Source organism: Alosa pseudoharengus, unplaced genomic scaffold (genome assembly GCF_046254945.1).
Source record: "Alosa pseudoharengus isolate Yale_2024_CS ecotype anadromous, Long Island Sound unplaced genomic scaffold, YU_APseudo_1.1 YU_APseudo_1.1_scf_1, whole genome shotgun sequence".
Lineage (NCBI taxonomy): Eukaryota > Metazoa > Chordata > Actinopteri > Clupeiformes > Clupeidae > Alosa > Alosa pseudoharengus.
This window is the reverse complement of record NW_027468564.1, coordinates 57294673-57318583: the sequence shown is the minus strand read 5'-3', so window position 1 is coordinate 57318583 and position 23911 is coordinate 57294673. Positions and strand designations below refer to the sequence as shown.

Below are 23911 nucleotides of genomic sequence, written 5' to 3'. Positions count from 1 at the left end.
GTAAGTGTGTCTGTAAACACATATGGTTTCAGCGCTGTTGTTTGGTCTCACAAGTATCAATTCTGGGCGATTGCCAGATTTAAATATAAACGACAGGCTGCCGTACCAGGTTGAGGCCCCCAGCTGTGGTGACCTTGTTATTGCCAGGTCTCGGTGTGTGGCATCCCTCCACCGTGACCAAGGGTACGGACTGTTTCGGACCATTTCCCTTTCTGAAAGCAAGGTCTCTTCTCCACCCCTGACAAGAGACATAATACTGTTTGTTGTGATATTGTTGTTTGGATACTGTCTAACTGAAAACCTCTGGATTTAGGGTTGACCACAGCAGATGTATCTATTTTCCTTACTGTTTAGCATTGCTGTCAGGATAATGGTATGTTTCCCATGGGCTACTGATTGCAAAACGTAACAGGAACACTAGTCCCTATATAGATGTACAGTATAGCACACTGGGACATTGTGTCCAAGACCGAAGAAAGTTAGCACTTTGAAACGCACCAGTCCATACCTATTCTAGTTCACCGACACCTCAGGCTCTGTGTCTATGTGAGGTAGGAGAATGAACCTCAATGCCAACAAACTTTTCTTCATTATTTAACTAATTATTTCATTGCATTTGAAAAGATATTGCATATTGACCTCTCTAAAACCTTTCATTTTTCCCCATGACAACATATTCAGTCATAAAGTATTCTCAAGGGTTAATTTTAGGTCCAGTGTTTTTCCAAATGATCTATATTTCCATTAGAGGGTACAAGAGAAGACTCTTATTAAAGGTGCAGCCGACATGGTTTTGCATCCACTTCTGTATCTGTGACTCAGCTGAGTTGTTAGTATATTTAGTAGTAGTTGTTAGTTGTTAGTTGTTAGTATATTTAGAAGTATAGTATAATTTACTATAATTTTCTGGTTGAAATTTTTGTTTGTTATGTCTGTGTGAAATGCAAACCCTACAGATATAGGTAATTATTTTTGTAAAAAAATATTTTTTCTGTCAGGCCCAAAACATAAAAAACAATTAAATGTTGATGCAAAAAAAATCCCGTTGACCTGGCCTTGAAATGGTCATTAAAGCATTATGCTAATTCGCTCCAGTTATATGCTGCTACAGCAGTAATAGTCCAGCATAACAATACTCTACTAAACAGTGGTTTGGCAGGTGCACCAACATCATCACAATTCATAACCAGCAAGCTAACCTCATGCACAATCATAATGTAGATGCAAAGCAGTGCATTTCCCTGTGCCATAAAAAGACTGGCAAATCATAAACACGTTTGACCTCAAACATCAGGAACACATCTGGATGATCCATTCCAACATGTAAACATGAGTCACAGAGTCTCCGCTAAGCATGTTCTACATTAGATACCACCTAAACCGCATCATTATCATTCCAAGCCTGGGTGGGTCCATCTTATCTCTCCTCTCACAGAGGACCCTTCTGGGTCACAACTGACGAACATCAGGGGCGCTGCTTCCTATATCCTGGAAGTCGGATCAAAGGGTCACGGCGTATCCACCAAGACAGCACTATGCAGTGCTGATCCTCCACAAACACAGTATCATGAGATCTGAAGTCAGCCCACCACGCTCAGGTCTCATACTGTAGGTGTCACAGAAATAACATTGGGCATGACAGAGAATGAGTTGCATATTGTGGTTTAACTAAAAAAAAGAGACAGAGACCTGCACTGAAGCAGACATGTTTCTCACTAAGTTACAGAGAAATAATATTTGCCTCCTGGCCTCACTTGGTTGAACAGGGGTAACGTGGGTAGTCTCTGCAGTGTTCTTTCCATGTCTTAGCTGTGGCTCTTTGGCTTGGGCTGCTGTAATACTTTCCGCCAGCGTGCCTGTCTTCCCAGGCCTCTGACCCAGGATAACTGGCATGTGTTTGTCTGGTGGAGTGTTACCTCATAGCGAAAGTCGTACAGACATTATTTTTATTCTTTTATTTAGGTGTACAACTGTGTTTGTGGAGGCATGGATGATTTAACTTGGCTGGCTGCTTTTGTCACCTGTAAAATACTACATCACTTCCACTCATACCCCTCACACATGTGCTGGGCTACCCACAAAGCACACACACACACATGCACACACACACATACACACGTGCACACACACACATACACACACACGCACACACATGCACGCATGCACACACACACACATACACATGTGCACACACAAACACACACACACATAAATACACACACATACACACACACACATAAACACACACACACACACACACACACACACACACACACACATACATAAACACACACACACACACACATATCTCTCCACACACTTCATGGACACACTCGTCATGCACAATTTTCATACTCAAATATCTCAAACATTTAAGTGTGTCAAAACTTCTCACACACCCTCTCCTTCTCTGCGCAAAAGCAGACACGCAGACAGACACCACACAAATCACACATGCGCAGACACATTCCCTGTGTAGACTCCAACAACCCGGCGAGACACAAAGGAGGTATCCGCTGATTTTCTCAAGGCCATTCAGACAGCCGCATCACCCTCAATTACACTTGTCTCCTCCAAAACGTTGACATCTGGAGCCCCGCAGAAGCTTAGGCTGTGTGTGTGTGTGTGTGAGAGAGAGAGAGAGAGAGAAAGAACAAGAGTGTGTGTGTGTGTGTGTGTGTGTGAAAGAGAGAGGGAGAGAGAGCAGGAGAGTGAGAGAGTGTGTGTTTACGCAGAGCAGCACACAGCGAGCGCAGCCACTGAACTTTCCCTCCGTAAATTAGTGCTTGGTCAGAGGTTACGGCTCCCCAAGACCCTTTTCGGCCGTAATCTCAGCTGAGCCGCAGGGCCACGACAGCGTCCTACACACACACACGGTCAAATAAACTGCATACAGGTGTTTCTAAGGCTTGTTATTGAGGTCTGAAGTTTAACCATGACTGATGTGGACAAGTGAAATCTCTATCAGTGCATAAACACAGTGAGAAGCTGCTCGCCCTGAGCAACGCTTGGCACACCAGCCTGTGGTCTGGGGAGGAGATGTGTCTAGAAGGGCTGAGGACTAGGCTGGGGTGGGGCCCTGTCTGTCAGGCTATTCAGGAGGAGCTTCGGTGGGGCTTTTGATAAAGATCCAGCCCCACGTATGTGAGTGAGTGAGAAAAGAGGGAGGGAGAGAGAGAGGGAGAGAGAGAGAGAGAGAAAAAAGTATTTCCACCCACCTAACAAGCTGGCAAGCCGAGGAGCATTCATAAACAGCAGCCCAGGCCAGACAGGGGCTTAGACAGAGCGGCAGAGCTCAGTGAAGAAGGTACGGAGGAGAAGGACCAAGGAGGAGCTCTACACAGAACACACACTCACTGACTGAGTGAGAGACTGAGTGAAGGAGACGGTGACTCACGGAGGGACAGAAGAGAACTTGAGGACCAGGATTTGCCACAGCATCCAGCCCCAGCTGAAGGACCAGCAGTGTGAATGGATGCCCTCTGCAGTCTCAGTGGCCTGGACCCCCTTTGGGTGAGTACACCTTCTCCAGCAAGAACATGATCTTACTGTCTGGAAGATGTGAATAGTTTCATATAGCTTCACTTTATGATTCTGGTTTGGAGGATGATTTTAACACATATGGAGATAATATTCATATAATAATACAAATGTTCTTAATTCACCAGTATCCAAGAAGTACCCAATGTATTCATAGAAATTATATACATGAATTTCTAAATATCATGTCTAGAAATGTCTCATGAAATTCACCTTTATTATTCCTCAGTAAATAATATTGTACCATGTGATACTTGCACCTGTAAGTACACTGTAATGACACTTCAGGAAAGTAGCTTACAGCTTTTGTTAGACTCACTGTAAACATTGACCTATTTTTTTGAAACATCCAAATATCTTGAATTCGTTCAACAATGAGCATCCAACTTAATTCAGTAAGACATAGTGCCCTAAATCTACTGATGCACATGTACAAATAAATGAGCCTATCAAAGAAAAGAAGAATATTTGTCCGCACACTGCAATCTTCCAATAGAGCTACATTTATTGAGTTAAAAACATAACACAACGTTTCGACCCAGCAGGGTCTTCATCAGGCAGGCCAGGACTTTTATGGGCTTTTCCCAAATCACAAAAGTAACGTTGAAGCAGCAGTATAGTAGCAGATAGCATCCATCAGGCAAGTGTTATTTAAATAAACTCCTGGTGTACCTACACACTTTTCAATGCCTCGTTTTATGAGTAAAGAACAAAATGTAGAAGTTTTGTACCATTCAGGGCAGTATTAGTGGGGTAATTTACGAGATAAAAGTTGGTTCCACTATGCCTGCAGAAACTCATTAGTTTCTGACAGCGCTACTCGACCAGGGTTCGACCAAGGGAAAACAGGTTCTGGGAGGGTGTTTGGCTCGGGGTCATGGTGCAAAGGACCCTAGGGTGAAATTACTCCGAACCATCGCTTTAACAGGTCCAATTACGCACTCTTGTGTACCTTTGTAGCCACAAGGTCACCTCAGCCAAATGTAAGTATCTCTGGTGTCTGGGTAAAAACAATTTATAATTGAAATCCTACAACACACCACGGTGCAAGAACTGTACGGTAGCTTAGTAGGCCTGTCCAAGTTGTTAAAAATAGGCTACACTGAAAGTTTATTTGAGCTAGTTGGTATGGAGCCGGACAATGTCGCTAATCTCACACCTGCAATTGACCGCGCAGCTAGTAGCTTACTTCTATAGCCAAAGTGTTGTTGTTGTCTCGCAAGGCGTCGTGCTAGACTGTTTGTGGTCGTTTATCCCCTTCCCTCGGGTGTCTGGCGGTTAGTCTGCCCTCCGTCAGACGCTTCCTCCTCTCGTTACCACCATCTAATTACACCCTCTCCTCATCCTGACTGCTACGTCGCGCACAGTCGCACAGTCGACAAACAGCGAGGAAGTGCGCCGGACAGACGGCCCAGTGTCCCTGTGTAATAGGGATAAGTAATGCCTGCGTTTATTTTTTTCCTCAGTCTTGATGCAATCTGACATCCATGCATGTGTCAGCACTTGAGAAAAGTGCTGGCTTATGACTTAGCTTATTGAAAAAAAGAAGAGCTTATTAGACGCCTGCTGTTGAGTAATTGCGGTTTCATTTTCAGTTTCCAAGGTTTGTCCAATATGTGTGGTCCAGAGGTCACATTTTCAGGTTTAAGAAGTGCCCAACAACCTTACTCATAAAAACAAATCTGACTGTTAGGTAAACTGTGAAATTCAGTGTGGTCAAGCCCAAGGCCATTTCAGGTTTGATGCTGAGAGTAGTGAGCTAGCAACTAAGCCAAATGTCTTACTCAGAGGTGGCCATGCCAGATCCGTCATCATCACTCACTGCAAATGTTAGTGCAAGAATGATTTCTAATTGTCATAATCATGGCTAATAAATAAGTCATGTTTATTCATATTCATGTTTATGTCCCCTTGCTTTATTTCATAGGACTGGAACACAACATGGTACACCCCTCACCCTGACCTGACACAGTGCTTCCAGAACACAATGCTGGTCTGGATCCCGTGTATCTACCTTTGGGTGTGCGCCCCCTTCTACTGCCTCCATCTGTACTGCCATGACTGCGGGCGTATTCCAGTCTCGGTCCTCTGCAGCGCAAAACTGGTGAGCCAGACCGCAGAACCAGAGAACCGCACTCATTAATGTTATACTAGACCATCATGTGTGCACGTCTAACTGGCCTAGCTTCTATAAAGCAGTACAACAGAATGTGAAAAACCTAGTGCACATGGCAGGCTTAGTGGCCTATTTCAGTGCTCAGCAGAAAAGTCACAGGGGAAAGGTCTGTGGTTTAGAGGGTTGTCAAGTGATAAGGGTTTACAATTGTAAAGACTACAATACCCTGAAAAAAGAAGTGTACTGCAGTTAAGACATAATCACAAAGGTATTCTAACTATAACATGATAGAACATGTTTAGTAGATGATTTTACTTTACTATTTTACTGCACTACTGTGAGGTAATTGATAGCTACGCAAACTCATGAGGATCTGGTTGCCAATTAACGGACTGATCTCCTTCCGTCTTCCTGTATGTTTCTTTCCATGCAGCTACTGGGCTTCTTTCTGGCATCGTTTGGTTTCGTGGAGTTCTTTTACATTCTGCTGGTGAAGAACCAGGAGATCCAACATCACATGGTCTTTCTGCTCAACCCCATCATCCGTAGCATGACTGTGGTAATGTTCTCCCCCACATTTCACTTACAAAACAAAACTCCTGATATCAGTAGAATCTGAACAAGAAAGTTTTCTTGTTCTCAAATGCACATGGGCTACTATCATGTTCATTATCCAAGTGTTTGTGAAAGTAGCTGATGCCACATGGCCTATGTGTGAAAAGCCCAGTAATAGTCACATAACCCTATCATCATCAGGAGCACTCTCTGAAATGGGTAATATAAGAAAGCCAGGCTCACAACCGCCTTTCCCATCTCATATGTCGCTTTTTGGACCATTGCCATCAAACAACCATCCAGTCCATGAGTCAATTTTCCTCAACACTAAATTTCTCAGAGAATTGCATAATGGTAGTTTTAACGCCGTGTGACGGCCACTACTGTATGTTTACATAGCCGCGAGGACTGACTGACTGAGCCACTGTGGCGCATGTTTGGGGAGTGGCCAGGATGGGAGTGGGAACTAGGCTAGTATGTCTGCTGCAGCAGCCCACAGCCCCATAAACTGCCCCGCAATTCATCCTCGTCCCTGAGCTCCAGCCGACGGCCTGCATAGACACATTCTCCCTGACCAGACTCCGAATCCCCCCTGCGGTAACCTCAGACGCTTAAGTCAATATCAGCAACACTTACAGGTCATAACAGTCTATCTGAATCAAAAGCCTGTAATTGTACCCCTATGATGGCCCTGGCCTGTTCTATCTCAAAATCAGACCTGTGTCTAAAACCGACTCAGGATAGGCAAAAGGGAAATAACCTGCTTGAGTTGAGGTTAGTTAACTGGGCACTGGCAGACGTAAACAAACACAGATATTACGAAAATATTCCCTTCCGTGGTCCAACACCTCCCACTGATACCGCAGCTGGTTTTCCTTGCGTAAGACTGGTCCCTTATGTAAGTCCGACTAACCGACAGCAAACATGCAGAGGTCCTTCAACCAAAGTGTTGACTAGCTGCCGGGCCCTGCCCCCATATTCGAATTAGAAGTGCGCGATCAGCCTCTAGAATGGCCTCTTTCCTTCCTCCATGATCAGCCTCTAGAATGGCCTCTTTCCTTCCTCCATAGGGAGGTACTGAGTGAGGCAGCACGCAGAGGGCACTGACGTAACGGCTCAAGTTCCGAAAAGGCTCACAGCTTCCCCCCTGTAATTACTAGGTGGGAAATAGGTTTTAGGGCTTAAGTAATACTTTAACTTCCACCCACCTCCCAGATGTTTCGTTTCCTATGAAAGCGCTGGAGCAGTGGAGTCGGATCAAAGTTCGATATGAAAACCAACATGTTTCACTTGTGCCTTTCTGTGCGAATGGCACAGAGTTCAATCCAGCTTAAATGCATAATGATGTTTTATACCATTTCGACTGGCCCTTGCACTACTTCCTTTGCACAAAATCCTGGAGGTGGTTGTGGTTTTGATGTCTCATCTCTGAGCAGCTCGGATGCTCCCATTAAACCTACTCAAACCCTGTTTTTCCCCTGCCAGTGAGCTGACATGACAAATGATGTCTCATGCAACTAAAAGTAGAGCTGAAATGGATATGAATCCAACTTAACTGTATATGTGAGACAGACAGGGGTGACCCCCCCCCCCCCCAGACTGGAACTGTCTGGATCTGACGCGAGTTGCAAACTTGTTTTCCTTCACAGGATGAGGAGACTGGGTAATTAAGGGGACTGTGGCACTGGCAAAAGGGCACGCGCTGTATCTGGTGTTTTATAAGGGACGGCAGTCGAGAGCAGCAGATGCCATGGCAGACGGGGAAATCCCAATTTAACGTCTGTCTGCAAACACTGGCACAGCCAAATGCATGAGATCCTTTATGAGCAACAAGATCTCACTCACATTGTGCTGTTGATTAAATCAGCATCACTGAACTACCATTGCTGAAGGAATGCCAAAGAATGTTTAACACATTGACTGGGCTGAGTAAATGCCTTAACATGGATGGGTCTGGAAGTATATATTTTTACAGTTTTCTTTGAACAGCAGGAGATTAATAGCTCCTTCATGGTGTAGCATGTAGCATTGTAGTGTACATGCTGATGAGCAGATTTTCGTACACAGCAATCCAAGTCTTTTTGGATAGCGGCATCTGCTAAGTATTGATATAAAAGCGGTGTGGACAGTGAGGCCTATATGTATGGAATGTGCGTCTGACCTCAGCTTTGTCCACGTCCAGGTGCTAGCTGTCTGCATCGTCCAGTGGGAGCGCATGAGAGGCTGCCGCTCCTCCATCTTCCTCTTCCTCTTCTGGCTGCTGGCCGTGGTGTGCTCGCTGGTGCCCCTGCGGGCCAAGATCCAGCTGGCCATGGAGGAGGTGAGAGAAATGACACTGACACAGACCCCCTGATCTGGGCCACGCATCTCACACCACATGCCCAAAACTCACAACGCTGAGACTATCACTTCAACTTTGGGTCTCTTAGTACCACCTTTGCAAGAGTGTTTCTTTGTTGTCACATAACAAGTATATACATACCATAATACAAGTACTCTGATAGAGATTACAAGTTATTAAAGCATTATCATGGTCTGATATGTGATGCCTCATGCCAAATGATGACATTGCACCTGTACATTCTCATGGGTAGGTCATACCAAAACATATTTTGCATGCTTTGTGAAAATATGGAAAAGTAATTCACATGAAGTCATGTAAAATTGTATGTCTTGATATAGACTGAATTGTTCTCACAAACGCAAAAGAATGTTATAGCTGTGTCCAGATGTAGTATGAAGAAAATATGGAGCAGCAGGAAATTTGTAAAAAGTTATTGCAACACACAAGGAGAGGTTTCTTGTTGACCTATTTCCCCAAATATTCAGCTCTCATTTTTAGCATTTTTTCACCTTCGCCTGTGAAAAGCTGACTTTTCAGGAGTTATATCTGCAGAGCTATAACTCTGAGCCAGCTTTGCAATGACCTATTTTTTTCACCCACTCAAAACCAACTAACCCTCTTTTGTTCTGTGGTGAGCATGCACTTCCAGTCCTTGGCATGGGAATGCATTGTGGATAGGATGTTTACTACGATTTTACAGATGTCTGGCTGTGGCATGATGGGCAGCAGTTCATAGAGTCTGCCTGGGGTAAACATAGCCCTGAATGCCAACATTCTGCTATATGCGCAAACTAACATATAAGCAGCTTATGCTGGGCGAGGATTGGCTAATATTGGTCACTGGCTCCTGTCCAACCAGCAAAAGGACTCAGCCCCACAACCACAACCTTACGATTTCCAGATATGGCCTATAGCGTGACTGGGAAGCTTTTTACTATTCTTCTCATGCGTAATACATTTATTTAAAGAGGGCCATTAAAGACTTTGGTTTTCACCATGATTTGTCTTAACTGTTCAAAATAAGCTTTATGGTTCCATTAATGCGGGATCAGAGTCCTACCCAGCGTGCACCAGTCCCCAGCGGGTGATGATGGCCATGTAGGAAATGGGGAAGCCCTTAAAGCACCTCGGAACAGAGCGGAGTGCTGTAGGCGTTGGCAGCCAGTCATTGTGGTGCCTACACATCATTTATTTATAATTTACATAATTGTATATGTAACAAACAAAAAGGTCATCATATATAACACAGAAAATACAGAGGTATCCGTAAGTCCCTTTGGACCAAAATGTCAGCTAAATGCATGAACATAAACATACATAACAGAGATAATATTTACATACGGCAGAGTAAGTGGTTGTATGAGAGAGTAAGTGGTTGCATGTGAAAGTGGTTTCATGTGTGCGCTGCTATGGCAATGGGAGATGTTTTGGGAGATGTGTGGCTAGCGATTGGGAACATGGTCTCATCTGATGATGGGAAATCCCACAGTGTGGTATCTTGCTGTGGTGTACACATGAGATTTTTCCTGTTGGTATGCCACCAAACCTCTATGTCATCTCTCCTCCTCCCCTAATTAATGGCCTTGGTCCCCTTCTGGCATCTTCTCACAAATCATTTCATCATCATTCATCAAAACATCAATGTATAGTGTATCGAAATAATTTTATGTAACTGGAGTCACTACCACATTCTATGCACCATATTTGTTATTACATGTATACGGTTACAGTATCATTACATGCTTTGTACGTTGTCGTCCACTTTAATTTGTGAATGATATGTATTGCAGGGCTTGTCACCAGACTTTGTGCGGTACCTGGCCTTCTTCTCCTACTTTGCCCTGCAGTTGGCCCAGCTGGTCCTCAGCTGTTTTTCTGACCAGAGGCCTCGTGGTAAAGAGTCCCATGAAAAGGTGAGAGAACTCGACTGGACTCTGGGTCTCAGCTCTGACCTCAGCAGAAGCACACAGAATGCTCTACTCTGTCTGTCATTGTTTTAATATGGGATAACTGGAGAGAGGTTTTGAAGGCAGAAAAATGCAGTGGTTGAAGTTGACGCACCTTACATATGTAATGACGTGGAGGTTTATTATACCTTAATGAATAGACCTCCTTTAAAAACCAGACATGAGACAGATTCTTTCTGGAAAATACAGTTACAGTACAGGCTTTGCCTAGATATTTCCTTTCTATCCAAGGGCAACATTTCTTCTCAGATGACTCATGATATTGTTGGCCATAACTGGTGTCTTCTCTGACCACTACATCTATCTCAGTCTCCCATGTGAATCAGCCCACGCACAGTATATCAATGTAAACCTCACACATGCATTACAGAGTCAGTTTCCTACACAAATGGAGTCATGAATCAGCGCTGTAACACTGCCTTGTGACGCAACATATCCGGCGGAAAACAGGAAAACAAGCGTTATGAAAAAAAACGAGCCAAATGTCGCTCAGTGTGTGTTTGCCGACTGCCATGAGGTCGGAATGGGTGGAAACCACAGACGGGAGCCCCACCCATGGTCCACTCCTGGACCAGTCACTTCCTGGGCTGTTATTCCAGTGCGGGGTGGGATCTCCGGTGTGGGGGCGAGTCTGGGAGAGGGGCGGGGGGGCTGGGGGGGGACGCTGTGGTCTAGTAGGCGGTGACGTGTCATCAGTAAGTCATGCCGAGCCCACTCATGAGCCCAGAGTTCTTCATGGACAGAGCGCCTCTGAGTGTCTGCACACTTTATACCCCACCACCTCACGCACTGATCCAGCATGGGAGAGGGATTTTAAAAGCTATGTTTAGGTTGTGCTTTATCATATAACTATACTGTATGGCACAATTCAAACTGTCAGTTGATGTAAATGCAAAAGAATATCTATTAGAGAACTTCATTACAGTCTTGAACTGAAGGGTGGTAAGACATACTCAGGAAGACTGCGGACTTGAAGTAGGAGTATTGTAAAGAGGTTGAGGACTTGTTCAATGCTGTGAGGTCAGGCAGTTCATGGAGTCTTTTGAAATAACATCCAAAGCCTGTAATACTCCACTTAAGAGAGAGCATTCCAATGAGCATCCTCATTTAGACAAACATGGGGTTATTCTAGTCCTCCGGTGGTTGTAGTCATAACCAAAATATTTGTCCTTTTACAGAACCCATGTCCGGTTGGCGATGCATCTTTTCTGTCCAAGGGACTCTTCTGGTGGTTCAGTGGGTAAGAGATTTTTTCAAAGATGTTCCCCCGTAAACTCTGTGTAAGATGAATCCATTGATGGCAGCCAGCAGAAATGGAAAATGTTCTTATTTCTGTTTGTATGTGTGTTTGCTTATTCACTCACAAGGCTTGTGGTCAAGGGTTATCGGACTCCACTGCAGGCAGAGGATCTGTGGTCTTTACGTGAGGAGGACACCTCCAACAAGATCATCTCCAACTTACAGGAAGAGTGGACTTCAGTATGCAGCAAGCTCCAACAGTAAGACACCATTGCTCCCAGAGACATTCACACACATATGTAGAAAGAAAGTACATATGTAGAACTTTGGCATGGTCACCAACAGATACAGAGACAGAGTTGGAAGCACTGTGAGTTTGTGCTGTGAAAATAGGTCAGTGTAAATATTATATGGCAGAATGTTGTTAAAAATGTCACCACCCCACCAACAGCATATGCTTTTCAGTCCTTGCTTTGCTAAAGTTCAATGGTAATAAAAATGGTGACATTTTGGCACACTGGTATTTAAAGGCAATGCCTGTCTAGTTGCTGTTGCTGCCTTAACCATTAAACAGCAAGTAATCAAATCCCCAGTCAAACGACACTGGCCACAGCCTTAAGGCAGAAAACAGGTCAGATGGGTCCATTTGAGCTTTAGGTTGCTGAACACAAGATGCCTGTGACATTTGTTAGCATGTTAAATCACTTAAGCTTTGAAGTTTTGTTGTTACGTTCCATGAGATCATGTAAAGCACTGACATGTCCGAGGTCTGCCCATGGAGTTGCAGTAATATCCTTTACGGCCGAACAGAGCTCCACCATATTAGATTTGCAGGCACAGTGGCGTACACAGAATGATATAAAATATTTCCCCCCAGGATTGTCTTGTTTTCTGTTTTGAATTAGAGTGTGTATTGTGAGGTACGTGAGCGGTGTGTGTGAGGCTGACGTCTGTCTGTCCCTGTGTCGCTAGGCAGGAGAAGAGCATGAGTGCCAGCGTTGCCCTGGGCTCCAGGCTGCCAGAACAGACCCAGCTCCTGCACAAGCTGAAGAAGGAGCAGAGCTCGGGATTCTGCCTGCTGCGCACACTCGCCCGCAACTTCGGGCCCTACTTCCTGACGGGCACTCTGTGCCTGGTCATCCACGATGCCTTCATGTTCTCCATTCCACAGGTGCTCAGGTGAGAGGCCTACAACACCTACAAGATCACAAACTATTTGTCTTTTTAGCCTCTTCAGATGATTTGTTGTTGTAAATGACAAATGATATGAGACCGCAATATCTGTCCAGATGAAGTCTGAGGAAAACAGTCAGTCCACTCATTATTTTCCAAACAGAAAATAGTGAGTCCTTCACTGAAACACTAGTAGCACCAGGAAGTTATGTTGATAGATACAGTATCTGTCAAAATGAAGCAACTAAATGAACTAGATTATTGCAGAAGAAAGTCTAAAAAAAGCCAGTCCTGGCCAGTCTCTACTGAGACACTAGCATCAGGCCCTGCAGCAGGCTGCATGTGTGTTGGCAGCCAGACCGTGGAGGCTGTGGTCAGACTGGCTTGCCGCAGCAAGCAGCCGGCCAACAGTGTCAGGGGACCAGGAGCTCTGGAGCTCTGGTGTGTGTGGCCCATGCTGCACCCCTCTGTTGACCTGCTACAGGACACAGCTCTGTTGACAATGCAGTGAAAGTTGTGGTGGCTGGGTGGCTGAATGCCTCATGTCAAATGGCCTCATGGAGCAGCTTAAAGTAGAGACAGATGGAGCAGGCTCCCATTCATAGGCCTTTCTCCCTGTACTGGAATCCATTACCTGTGAATTATTAGGTGACACATATTTAAGGAGGTGTTTTGTCATGTAACTATGGTAACTATTTATGGCCCAAGCCATTAAGCATTTCTCAAGAATCTTAGGATTATGAATAAAACATGTTCCCTAAACTCTAAATGACTTCAATAGCACATATTTCCACATAACATTTCAGTTAACAGTTACAATGTCTTAATGGCAAAGTTGACTTCACCAGTGTACCATAACTCCAGCATATCTCTCTCTCTCTGTCTCTGTCACTCTGCCCCCCCCCCCCTCTCTCTGCCCTCATAGTTTGCTGTTGGGCTTCATAAATGAGACAGACGCCCCTCTGTGGAAAGGCTACTTCTATGCATGTCTCATGTTCATGCTGTCTTGCCTGCAGTCACTCTTTAACCACCAGTACATGTACTCCTGCTTCACTGTTGGCATGCGAGTGAAGACTGCTGTCATGGGCTTGGTCTACAGAAAGGTGTGTCTTCAGAGCCCTGTCAACCAATGTAGTGAACTAAACACATGTTTTTGCAGTTCTTTCTGGACTGAATTCCAAAAATATAGTCAGTTGAAATTACTGCAGATTGTAACTGCTGTTTGCTACTTAGCGTGCATCCCGTAACTTCTTGTCTGTGTGTACTGGTTTGCTTTTCAGTCTCTGATCATAAGCAGTGCGTCTCGCCGCACATGCACAGTGGGAGAGATTGTGAACCTGGTGTCTGCTGATACCCAGAAGCTGATGGACTTTGTGGTGTACTTCAATGCTGTCTGGTTGGCTCCCATCGAGATCACTCTCTGCCTCTTCTTCCTCTGGCAGGTATGGACCACTGAGTTGTTAGCGTGTCCTATAATACCCTCTAAATGTATGTATTTATGTTACGTAATGTCATAATACCCTCTAAATGTATGTATTTATGTGACATAATGTAACGACTAATGATCCTGTCTCCTCAGCACCTGGGCCCTTCAGCTCTGGCTGGCATTGCTACAGTCATCCTAATCTTCCCCGTCAACGGATTCATTGCCAAACACAGGAGCAAACTGCAGGTACAGTATGATCGGCATGGAAGTTTTCAAGCTCAGTGGGTTACTGTCCTTGGCTCCTGCCAAGTTCTACAGAGCATTAGACGCCTGACCGCTGGTCAGTGTTCCACAGCTGGTTTAGATGAGAGGGCAGGGAGGTGTGGGCGTGCGGGCTGAGTACAGGCTGGGTCATCCCTTTAATGTTCTTCATGTTGTTGAGATGACACAAAACCACAATAGAAAAAAGGGACAGTAAAAGTTAAATATTTTTCATTTCTTTTGGAAAGGAGGCATGTTTTGTCCCTGACCTGACATGAATGAAGCACTTCTCGACTAGAGAACATCTCATCTGTGGTCGCGGTTTTATAGCTGTTGGCCTGTCTGTGATGCTGAAACTCTGACTAATACTGTACAAATATTTTGTCCCTGTTTTACTGTTAATAGCACATTGTCTTCTGAGTTAGTAGAGGCTGTTACAGGAGAAAAGAAGAAGAGAAATGCTTCACAGAACATTCCTGAAGGATGTCTGTGGGCTGCCCATCTCCTCTCTCTAAATCTCAACATGTTTTGATAACTCTGTAGGAGATGCAAATGAAGTACATGGATGGACGAATCAAGTTAATGAATGAGATTCTCAACGGAATCAAGATCCTGAAGTTCTACGCCTGGGAGAAGGCCTTCCTGGAGCAGGTGCTGGGCTACAGGGAGAAGGAGCTGAACGCCCTGAAGAAGTCCCAGGTGCTCTACTCCATCTCCATCGCCTCCTTCAACTCCTCCTCCTTCCTGGTACGTACTGTGAAACTGAAATGGAATTACCTGTGTTCATAAGACAAAGGGGGCTTAGGGCGCTCAGGGGACTTCAGATAATTCCTTGCTCAGGTGCTCTTCTGTGACGGGTGAAGTGAGAATCTGTACCTTTATTCATATTTTGAAGTTGCCAGAAATGATTGTCCAACACCATAGTGATAAATAATTTTGCATAAATAATTTGTACATTTATTTTGTACTTACTTGTATTAAAATTGAAATGTATATCCCCTAATCCTGAATTATTGTTTTGTCCCTCCCTGCTTAGATTGCGTTTGCCATGTTTGGAGTGTATGTCATGATCGATGATAAGAACGTGCTGGATGCCCAGAAGGTCTTTGTGTCCATGGCGCTGATCAACATTCTCAAGACACCACTGAGCCAGCTGCCCTTTGCCATGAGCACCACGATGCAGGTACCACTCCCCCTCAGACAACATGGCCTGCACTGGACTTTCCCTCCGCAGGGACAAAGTCCCCACTCCCAAGCAAGCACATTCATGAATGAAGGCCAAACCTCACACTAACACGCCTAGCTCACACTGTGTCAAGGAGATCATCACTACGGAGTCCATTCATAAACTCAAGAAAGAATAACTTTCCCTTTCATAACAAATTCTTCTGTCCTTTTCTTCTTTTAGTTTAGTTTTAGTTAAAAGTACAACTGTATTGTATGCAAGTCTGACTAAAATAGAGAATCATGTATTTAAGAAATGTATTCCTGTTTTAGGCCATCGTGTCACTGAAGCGATTGGGAAAATTTCTTTGCCAAGAAGAACTGCAGTCAGACAGTGTGGTCCGGGAGCCTTTCAAATCAGGTGAGCGACCTTTCTGAGGTAGCTTAAGTACAGCTCTAGTAACAACTCGCCATACAAAATCACTTTGTCTGGTTTCACACAGAACGATTAAATGAATGGAGACGAGACAGAGAGAGAATGTGTTGTTTACATCTGTTGAATTCCACAGTTACATGCTGCTATGTTTTCACATCCTGAGTGCAGTGACTAAGACTGAGAGCAATTAGAGTGCCACTCATACGCCACTGCACAGGTCTCATGAGATATAATGCTTGTGCTTGAAGTGGAACACAAACATGTTCAGCCCCCACCCCACACACACACTCACTCACTCACTCACACACACACACACACACACACACACACACACACACACACACACACACACACACACACACACACACACACCTCAGAATCTGTCAACACGTCCTCTAGCACCTCATAAAATTGAATCATAGTCATTTTCCAAAATGCAGCTAATTTGATGTCATGTCATTACGGAGCAAAAACAATTTAGCAACTAAATGTTATTTTTGAACTGAAACTCTCACTGCTGTGAAAGAACCACTTACAGTTGTTATGTTTTATATATTGGTTAAAACTCACACATAGTTCAAAGTACATTAATTTATGATTTATAGCGACTGAGTGAAAATTCTTTCCCTGTATTTTCAGATGAAGAAGGTGTCATCATTGACAATGGGACTTTCTCTTGGTCTAAAGACAGCACTCCTTGTCTAAGAAGGTATGCTAGTGATGATGCCATAAGCAGAACTATACGCAACATATGAATGTATAAAGATATGAATGAACTATGCAACATATGAATGTATAAAGATATGGATAAACTATATCAACCTCGTTCACTGTTTGAATCCCTTCCTTTTCTTCTGTTCGCAGGATTAATGTTCGAGTTCCCTGTGGCTCTCTGGTTGCAGTAGTGGGCCATGTTGGTAGTGGGAAGTCCTCACTTTTGTCTGCCATGCTTGGGGACACAGAAAGGAGAAGTGGTTCTGTCTCTGTTAAGGTGAGAAAACCTTCATAAACCATGACCTAAAATCTTGAGAATGCCCTTAAATAAACAACATGTAACTCCTTATAACGATATTATACATTCATGCATTGTTCAGAACACATTTCTTGTGTATATGAAAGGGTATCAATGTCAAAGTCAAAGTCTGCTTTATTGTCAATTTCTTCACATGTCAAGACATACAAAGAGATCGAAATTACGTTTCCCACTATCCCACGGTGGAGACAAGACATTTTACCAATTAGGTCCACAGACAAAAACATAACATTCAATTAAACAATATAAAAAGTAAATAAGAAGGCACATACAGTGAAGAAATAAGAGCAGCAAAAAAATGGGTTGAAATTGTGCAATTGTGCATACAGTAGACAGTCAATATAATAATAGTGCAAAAGTCAGGCCAATAAATGGCTGAGGTAGTTCTGTTTGACCTAAGTATGCAAGTGGCATAGTGGTGCAAGTTATGTAAGAGCAGCAGAAGTGTGTTCAGAAGTGTTTTCAGGACACAGGACAACAACAACAAGTTGCAAAGTGTGCAAGTGGAGTAGTGCAAGTGGAGTAGTGCAAGGCAGCCACAGTGATGCAGTGGCGAGGAAAGCTCAGCGCCGCCTGTACTTCCTGCGGAAACTCAGGCGAGCAAGGTATATGAGATTCAGGTATATGAGATTCAACTTTTTAAAGACCTCATCCTCTGTTGCTCTCAGGGCTCTGTAGCATATGTTCCTCAGCAAGCTTGGATCCAGAACGCAACCCTGCATGACAACATCCTGTTTGGCCTGGAGAAGAGAAAGAGCTGGTACCAGCGCGTGCTGGAGGCCTGCGCCCTGCTGCCTGACCTGGACATCCTGCCTGCTGGAGACGCAACTGAGATCGGGGAGAAGGTGAGGTGCTCAGGATCACACCCAGCTGCGTGCACTTCACCTTTCACTGTCAGGACAGCTGGTCCAACAGACTTTTGTCTTTTTCTTCTCTAGGGCCTGAACCTTTCAGGTGGGCAGAAGCAGCGAGTGAGTCTGGCACGTGCCGTCTACAGGAAAGCGGATATTTACCTCCTAGATGACCCCCTGTCTGCTGTGGACGCACATGTGGGCCAGCACATATTTGACAAGGTCATCGGACCTAAGGGCGTGCTCAGAGACAAGGTACACTACGCACTCATTTACACCTGCATGTGTCTAGTGTTAAACCTCTCTGGTGTACACGCTACTAAAGTACCATGTTAAACGATGATTCTCTTTGCAGACACGTGTGCTGGTGACCCACGGAATGGGCTTTCTGCCTCAAGCTGACCACATCTTAGTCCTGGTAGACGGGGAGATTACAGAGAGCGGCTCATATCAGGAGCTCCTGAGTCGGAAAGGAGCCTTTGCCGACTTCATCCGTAACTTTGCCACCACAGAAAGGAAAGAAAGCACCACGCAAAAGGGTAATTCATTTGTTCCTCTGTGTTCTCTGATATGTGCTCTCTCTACAGAGTGCTCGGGAGAACGTATTATAAACGTATTATTTTAAGGCACTGAGGATAATCAAATGAATTGTCTTGCTCTAGGATCAAGGAAGTCCATCTCTCGTTTGAGTGTGACTGACTTCATGCCATTTTCAAGAGATCTTTCACAAGAGCAGCTCATCGGGTATGGACACAAGCGACCAGGCCACTTCTGTTCACTGGCATTATAAATAAAACAAATCTCAACATGAGTATTCCTCCGGCTGGTAGAACATGACTAACATGGTGATCCTCAAACCTCTTCTTCTCCTCAGCGGTGACAGGAACAGTGTCATAATACAGAACATGGAGCAGATGGCAGATTCAGACCCTGAGCCGATGCCAGAGGACCTGGGGAAGCTAACTGAGGCTGACAAGGCCCGCACCGGCAGAGTAAGTTCAGTTCCCATGCTATACCATGAGAGCTTATCAGGCAAGCTATAACAAGCACAATGCTCTTGTTACTCAGGCATGAGGTGGTTCTGCCAGTGACCACCAAATGTGCCAAAAGGCTTTCAAGCCTCAACATGGTGACCTTAAAGACTACTTCAGTGTCTGCTCATGTGTTGACCACACTGTTCTGTGTGTGGTTGCAGGTGAAGTTGGAGATGTACATGGAGTACTTCCGGACCATTGGCCTGGCGTTCATTCTGCCCGTGGTGTTCCTGTACGTCTTCCAGCAGGCCGCCTCTCTGTCCTACAGCTACTGGCTGAGCATGTGGGCCGACGAGCCCGTGGTGAACGGCACGCAGGTCAACACAGACATGAAGCTGGCAGTCTACGGGGCCCTGGGCTTCGCTCAAGGTAAGAAAGACACTTTAATGTGTGGATTAATCAGGGCAGTTGATTAGAAGATGTCATTTATGAATAATGAGTTAATATGGGTACAACTTTTCAAAAAATGTCAAAGCTAACTGTTGGGTATACTGTAGAAATGAATTAATATACGTTTTGTACATATTTTGACATTCTGTTTACCATCAGCTTCTCCCTGTAACACTGACAGTTTTGTGATTTGTTTTTTAAGGGATTGGCATCTTCGGGACCACTGTGGCGATCTCTGTGGGGGGCATCATTGCTTCTCGCCACCTGCACATGGACCTCCTGAACAATGTGCTCCACTCCCCAATGTCCTTCTTTGAAACCACACCCAGCGGCAACCTCCTGAACCGCTTCGCTAAAGAGATCGACGCCATCGACTGCATGATTCCAGAGGGCCTGAAGATGATGCTGAACTACTTCTTCAAGCTGATGGAGGTCTGCATCATTGTGCTGTTGGCGACTCCCTTCGCTGCTGTGATCATCTTGCCCTTGGCGATTCTGTACGCCTTTGTGCAGGTATGTTCTGGCCTCCATTTTGAGATATATGAGTCTTTCTAAGACTAGCCAGATAAACTGATATTGGTGTTGAAGTAGGGGCAGGTTCTCCCAATTCTGCTGACACAGATGTTGAGTGAAACCATGGTGGGTATGGCTGGAAAACCTTCTGTGGCTCTTTGGGTTTGACTAAAACTGGTGGTTTTCTTTTCGTCTTCTTTTGCGGCAAAAGAGTTTCTACGTGGCCACATCCTGCCAGCTGCGTCGACTGGAGGCAGTCAGTCGCTCGCCCATCTACACCCACTTCAACGAGACGGTCCAGGGTGCGAGCGTCATCCGTGCCTTTGGCGAGCAGACCCGCTTCATCCAGCAGGCCAACCACAGGGTGGACCTCAATCAGACAGCCTACTTTCCTCGCTTCGTGGCCACCAGGTTAGAAAACACATATGATCCCAGAGCAATCACCAAGTCACCAAAATCCAAAGCCCTCATCTGACACTGCTAAGACCATTTCTTTGTTATTACCATCAGCTTTGATTTTTATGAGATGGTGGTATTGCCCTCCTCCTTAAGTAAACGGGCTATTTTAGTACATTTTGTGAGAAGAATGTTTAAAGTGTCGTGACTGATTTGTGTTTCTTCCACAGGTGGCTTGCAGTGAACCTTGAGTTCCTTGGCAATGGGGTTGTCTTAGCAGCCGCAATTCTGTCTGTGATGGGAAAGGACACCCTAAGCCCTGGTATTGTCGGTCTGGCTGTATCACATTCCCTTCAGGTAAGCATACTTTGGTGAACACACAGTGAAACCAAAAGAGAGTAGTGAAACACAGTCAACAATAGAAACCTTGTTCCTTTTCCCGTTCTCAGAGGAATTTACTGTCTAACCTCAGTTCAGAGAGCTGCCCTCTCTTGCCTCTGATTCCTATTATTCTTGGTTTCTCAATTTGTGGTCACCCCTGTTCTGAACAAATGCTGTGGAAAGACCGAATCTTTATGAATCTTTTGTTACACAACATGGTTGCATAAAAACTTGCAAAACCAAAACCAACCCACAAAGTATAACTGACATTTCAAACTTGATGCTGATCCATGTGTTACAGGTGACAGCTATACTCAGCTGGATTGTACGGTCTTGGACAGATGTGGAAAACAACATTGTGTCAGTGGAGAGAGTGAAGGAATATGCCGACACAGCAAAAGAGGTGAGCGTACCTTTAATGACCCCTGGTCAGATGTGGTCTTCATTCATTTAGCAGCCATAAACCTTCTTCCATCAATATGCAAAAAATATCACTGCTATACATAACATGCTAAAGCCTTATTTTTGTAACACCACTGTCATAACACCATGAAAAATATTTATCAAATTTCAGGCACCTTGGACGGTTGAGGGCAGCTCCTTACCCCTGGCCTGGCCAGAGAGCGGGACGATAGAATTCCATGAGTACGGCCTCCAGTACCGCAAAGGCCTGGAGTGGGCGCTGAAGGGCATTTCGGTGGACATCCAGAAGAGGGAGAAGGTCAGTAGAACCGCGCAGCTGCGGTTTCATAATAACATATCAAAAGGCAGTGTATTTTAAACTGTTGTGTAACTTCAGCGCCTGTCGTCCAATTCCTCCTACTTCCTCTTCTATTTTAGATTGGAATTGTTGGACGGACAGGAGCGGGGAAGTCCTCTTTGGCGCTGGGAATCTTCCGGATTCTGGAGGCAGCCAAAGGAAAGATCTTCATCGATGGTGTCAACATCGCAGAGATCGGCCTTCATGACCTGAGATCCCGTATCACCATCATCCCACAGGTATTGTTGTTGTTATACTCGGTAATTATTGGAATTTATTGTCGAGACAGCTCTTTTGCCCCTGAGCAATGATCCTGAGCCTCACCTGATTCTGTAGGTATCCAGCAATGTCAGTAGTGAATTATATGCTTAATAAAGTTGGAGATGAGTAGACCTACTCATAAATACCTTCCTAAGTCAGTTATTGGGACAGTTATCATATATTCTTGCCAAATCACTGCTGCAGTGCATAATGCAAAGAAAGAGCTTTTCAGGAAAACACTGGCAGTAGCATCATTTCATCAGTGATTGTTTCAAACAAATGAACTTCAGTCATCATCAGCACATCTGTAATGACCATGTGTAATTCCTCCCTCTTCAGGATCCTGTGCTGTTCTCCGGCTCCCTCCGAATGAACCTGGATCCTTTTGATGCCTATTCTGATGAGGAGGTGTGGAGTGCCCTCGAACTGGCTCACCTCAAGAATTTTGTGTCTGGACTGCCAGACAAGCTCAACTATGAGTGTTCCGAGGGAGGCGAGAACCTCAGGTAAGAAAACATGCTGCACCTACCGCTGATTCTTCTGGAATCGATTAAAGGAGAATTCCGGTGTGATATTGACCTAAAGTGTGTTGAAACATGATACCGAGTGTGAACGTATGTCTCATAGCCCATCTCGGCTTGTCCCCTGCACTCCAAAATCTGGCGCTAGTTAGCCGATGCTACCAACAGCTTTTTCAATTGTGGTGCTTCGGCATCGGGCTAGCCATGCAAATAAATCAGTGTTTTGCACCATTTACGAGGCTCAATGTATCTCCACACTTCATTGGTAGACTACCGAAGGCCCTGACATTTAAAACGAGACATTGAGAACTTTTAAAAAGCACTGGTAGTTTACTTACAAGACGATTTATACAGACAGTATCTTCACAAAGTTTAGCGTTTGCAGCCATCTTGAATTTAGTCACGATAAGTCGAGTGACGAGTAAGAATGAACAGGTATGATAAGGGATCAGATTCCAAAAATAATTCAGTGGAAATGCTTGGATTCCAGTTTCTTCCAGTAGCAGCAACTGGAATCCATGCATTTCCACGGAATTATTTTTGGAATCTGCATGGATCACCACCATTGAAAAAGCTTTTGGTAGCATCGGCTAACTAGCGCCAGATTTTGGAGTGCAGGGGACAAGCCGAGATGGGCTATGAGACATACGTTCACACTCGGTATCATGTTTCAACACACTTTAGGTCAATATCACACCGGAATTCTCCTTTAATATCAACTGCCTGCCATATTATTGTAGAATGGAACTCGAAAGTAAAATAACAAGTGAAAAAAAAAAGATTTTATTTCAGCTATGGTTTGGTGAATGTCATGCTAAGTATTTCATCAGAATGTTAAGGAGTTGTCTGCTGTGCGTTCTATCACACAGTCTTGGGCAGCGGCAGCTGGTGTGCTTGGCACGGGCTCTTCTGCGCAAAACCAAAGTTCTTGTCCTGGACGAAGCCACAGCAGCGGTCGATCTTGAGACGGACACCCTGATCCAGTCCACTATCCGCAGCCAGTTTGAGGACTGCACAGTGTTGACCATCGCCCACCGTCTCAACACCATCATGGACTACACAAAGTAAGGGGCTGTCAAAAACCTTTGATCAATACAGGATCTATTTTGAAAAGTGTAGGTAGAGTTGGTGTTCCACAAATGATGAAGCATTACATAAAATTAAAATAAATCTGACTAAAAGCTGTCTGTGGAATGCATATTTGAAAATTTCAGCTTGACTCTTGCTGAACTGTATGGTACAATGTTTTTCCCTGTCTTTTTCCAGAATCATTGTCATGGACAAGGGAAACATCAGAGAGATGGACTCCCCAGCAAACCTCATCTCAAAACGAGGCCACTTCTTCAGAATGTGCAGAGAAGCCGGGCTTGCATAACTTGTCCTCTCCGGCCCCAGAGAAATTGGAAGGCCCTGTTCAGATGACTGACTTTTTGCCTCAACAAAGACTAGTGCCAGACCAAGGAATTTACTTTGCAGGCTGTGGTCGTGCCAAGTTTAAATTGAACCTTTTACTCAGGTTGAAGAGGGTGCTCAAGAGCACACTGATGCAC

General features: G+C 44.7%; 1 protein-coding gene across 1 annotated transcript; it reads left to right on the top strand.

Moving 5' to 3' along the window:
- The first annotated feature begins 3302 nt into the window (after positions 1-3302).
- abcc6a (ATP-binding cassette, sub-family C (CFTR/MRP), member 6a) lies at positions 3303-23882 on the top strand. The gene is made up of 31 exons (XM_076294854.1): positions 3303-3513; positions 5468-5644; positions 6090-6215; positions 8394-8531; positions 10346-10468; positions 11701-11762; positions 11890-12021; positions 12734-12940; positions 13860-14037; positions 14215-14376; positions 14514-14606; positions 15165-15368; positions 15658-15804; positions 16119-16206; positions 16861-16930; positions 17086-17212; positions 17923-18099; positions 18193-18360; positions 18461-18644; positions 18768-18849; positions 18980-19097; positions 19301-19508; positions 19732-20042; positions 20254-20453; positions 20669-20795; positions 21121-21222; positions 21394-21540; positions 21660-21818; positions 22180-22346; positions 23231-23425; positions 23628-23882. The coding sequence occupies exons 1-31, from the start codon at positions 3472-3474 to the stop codon at positions 23734-23736; spliced, it is 4530 nt and encodes a 1509-aa protein (XP_076150969.1). The 5' UTR covers positions 3303-3471; the 3' UTR covers positions 23737-23882.
- The last annotated feature ends 29 nt before the right edge of the window (positions 23883-23911 follow it).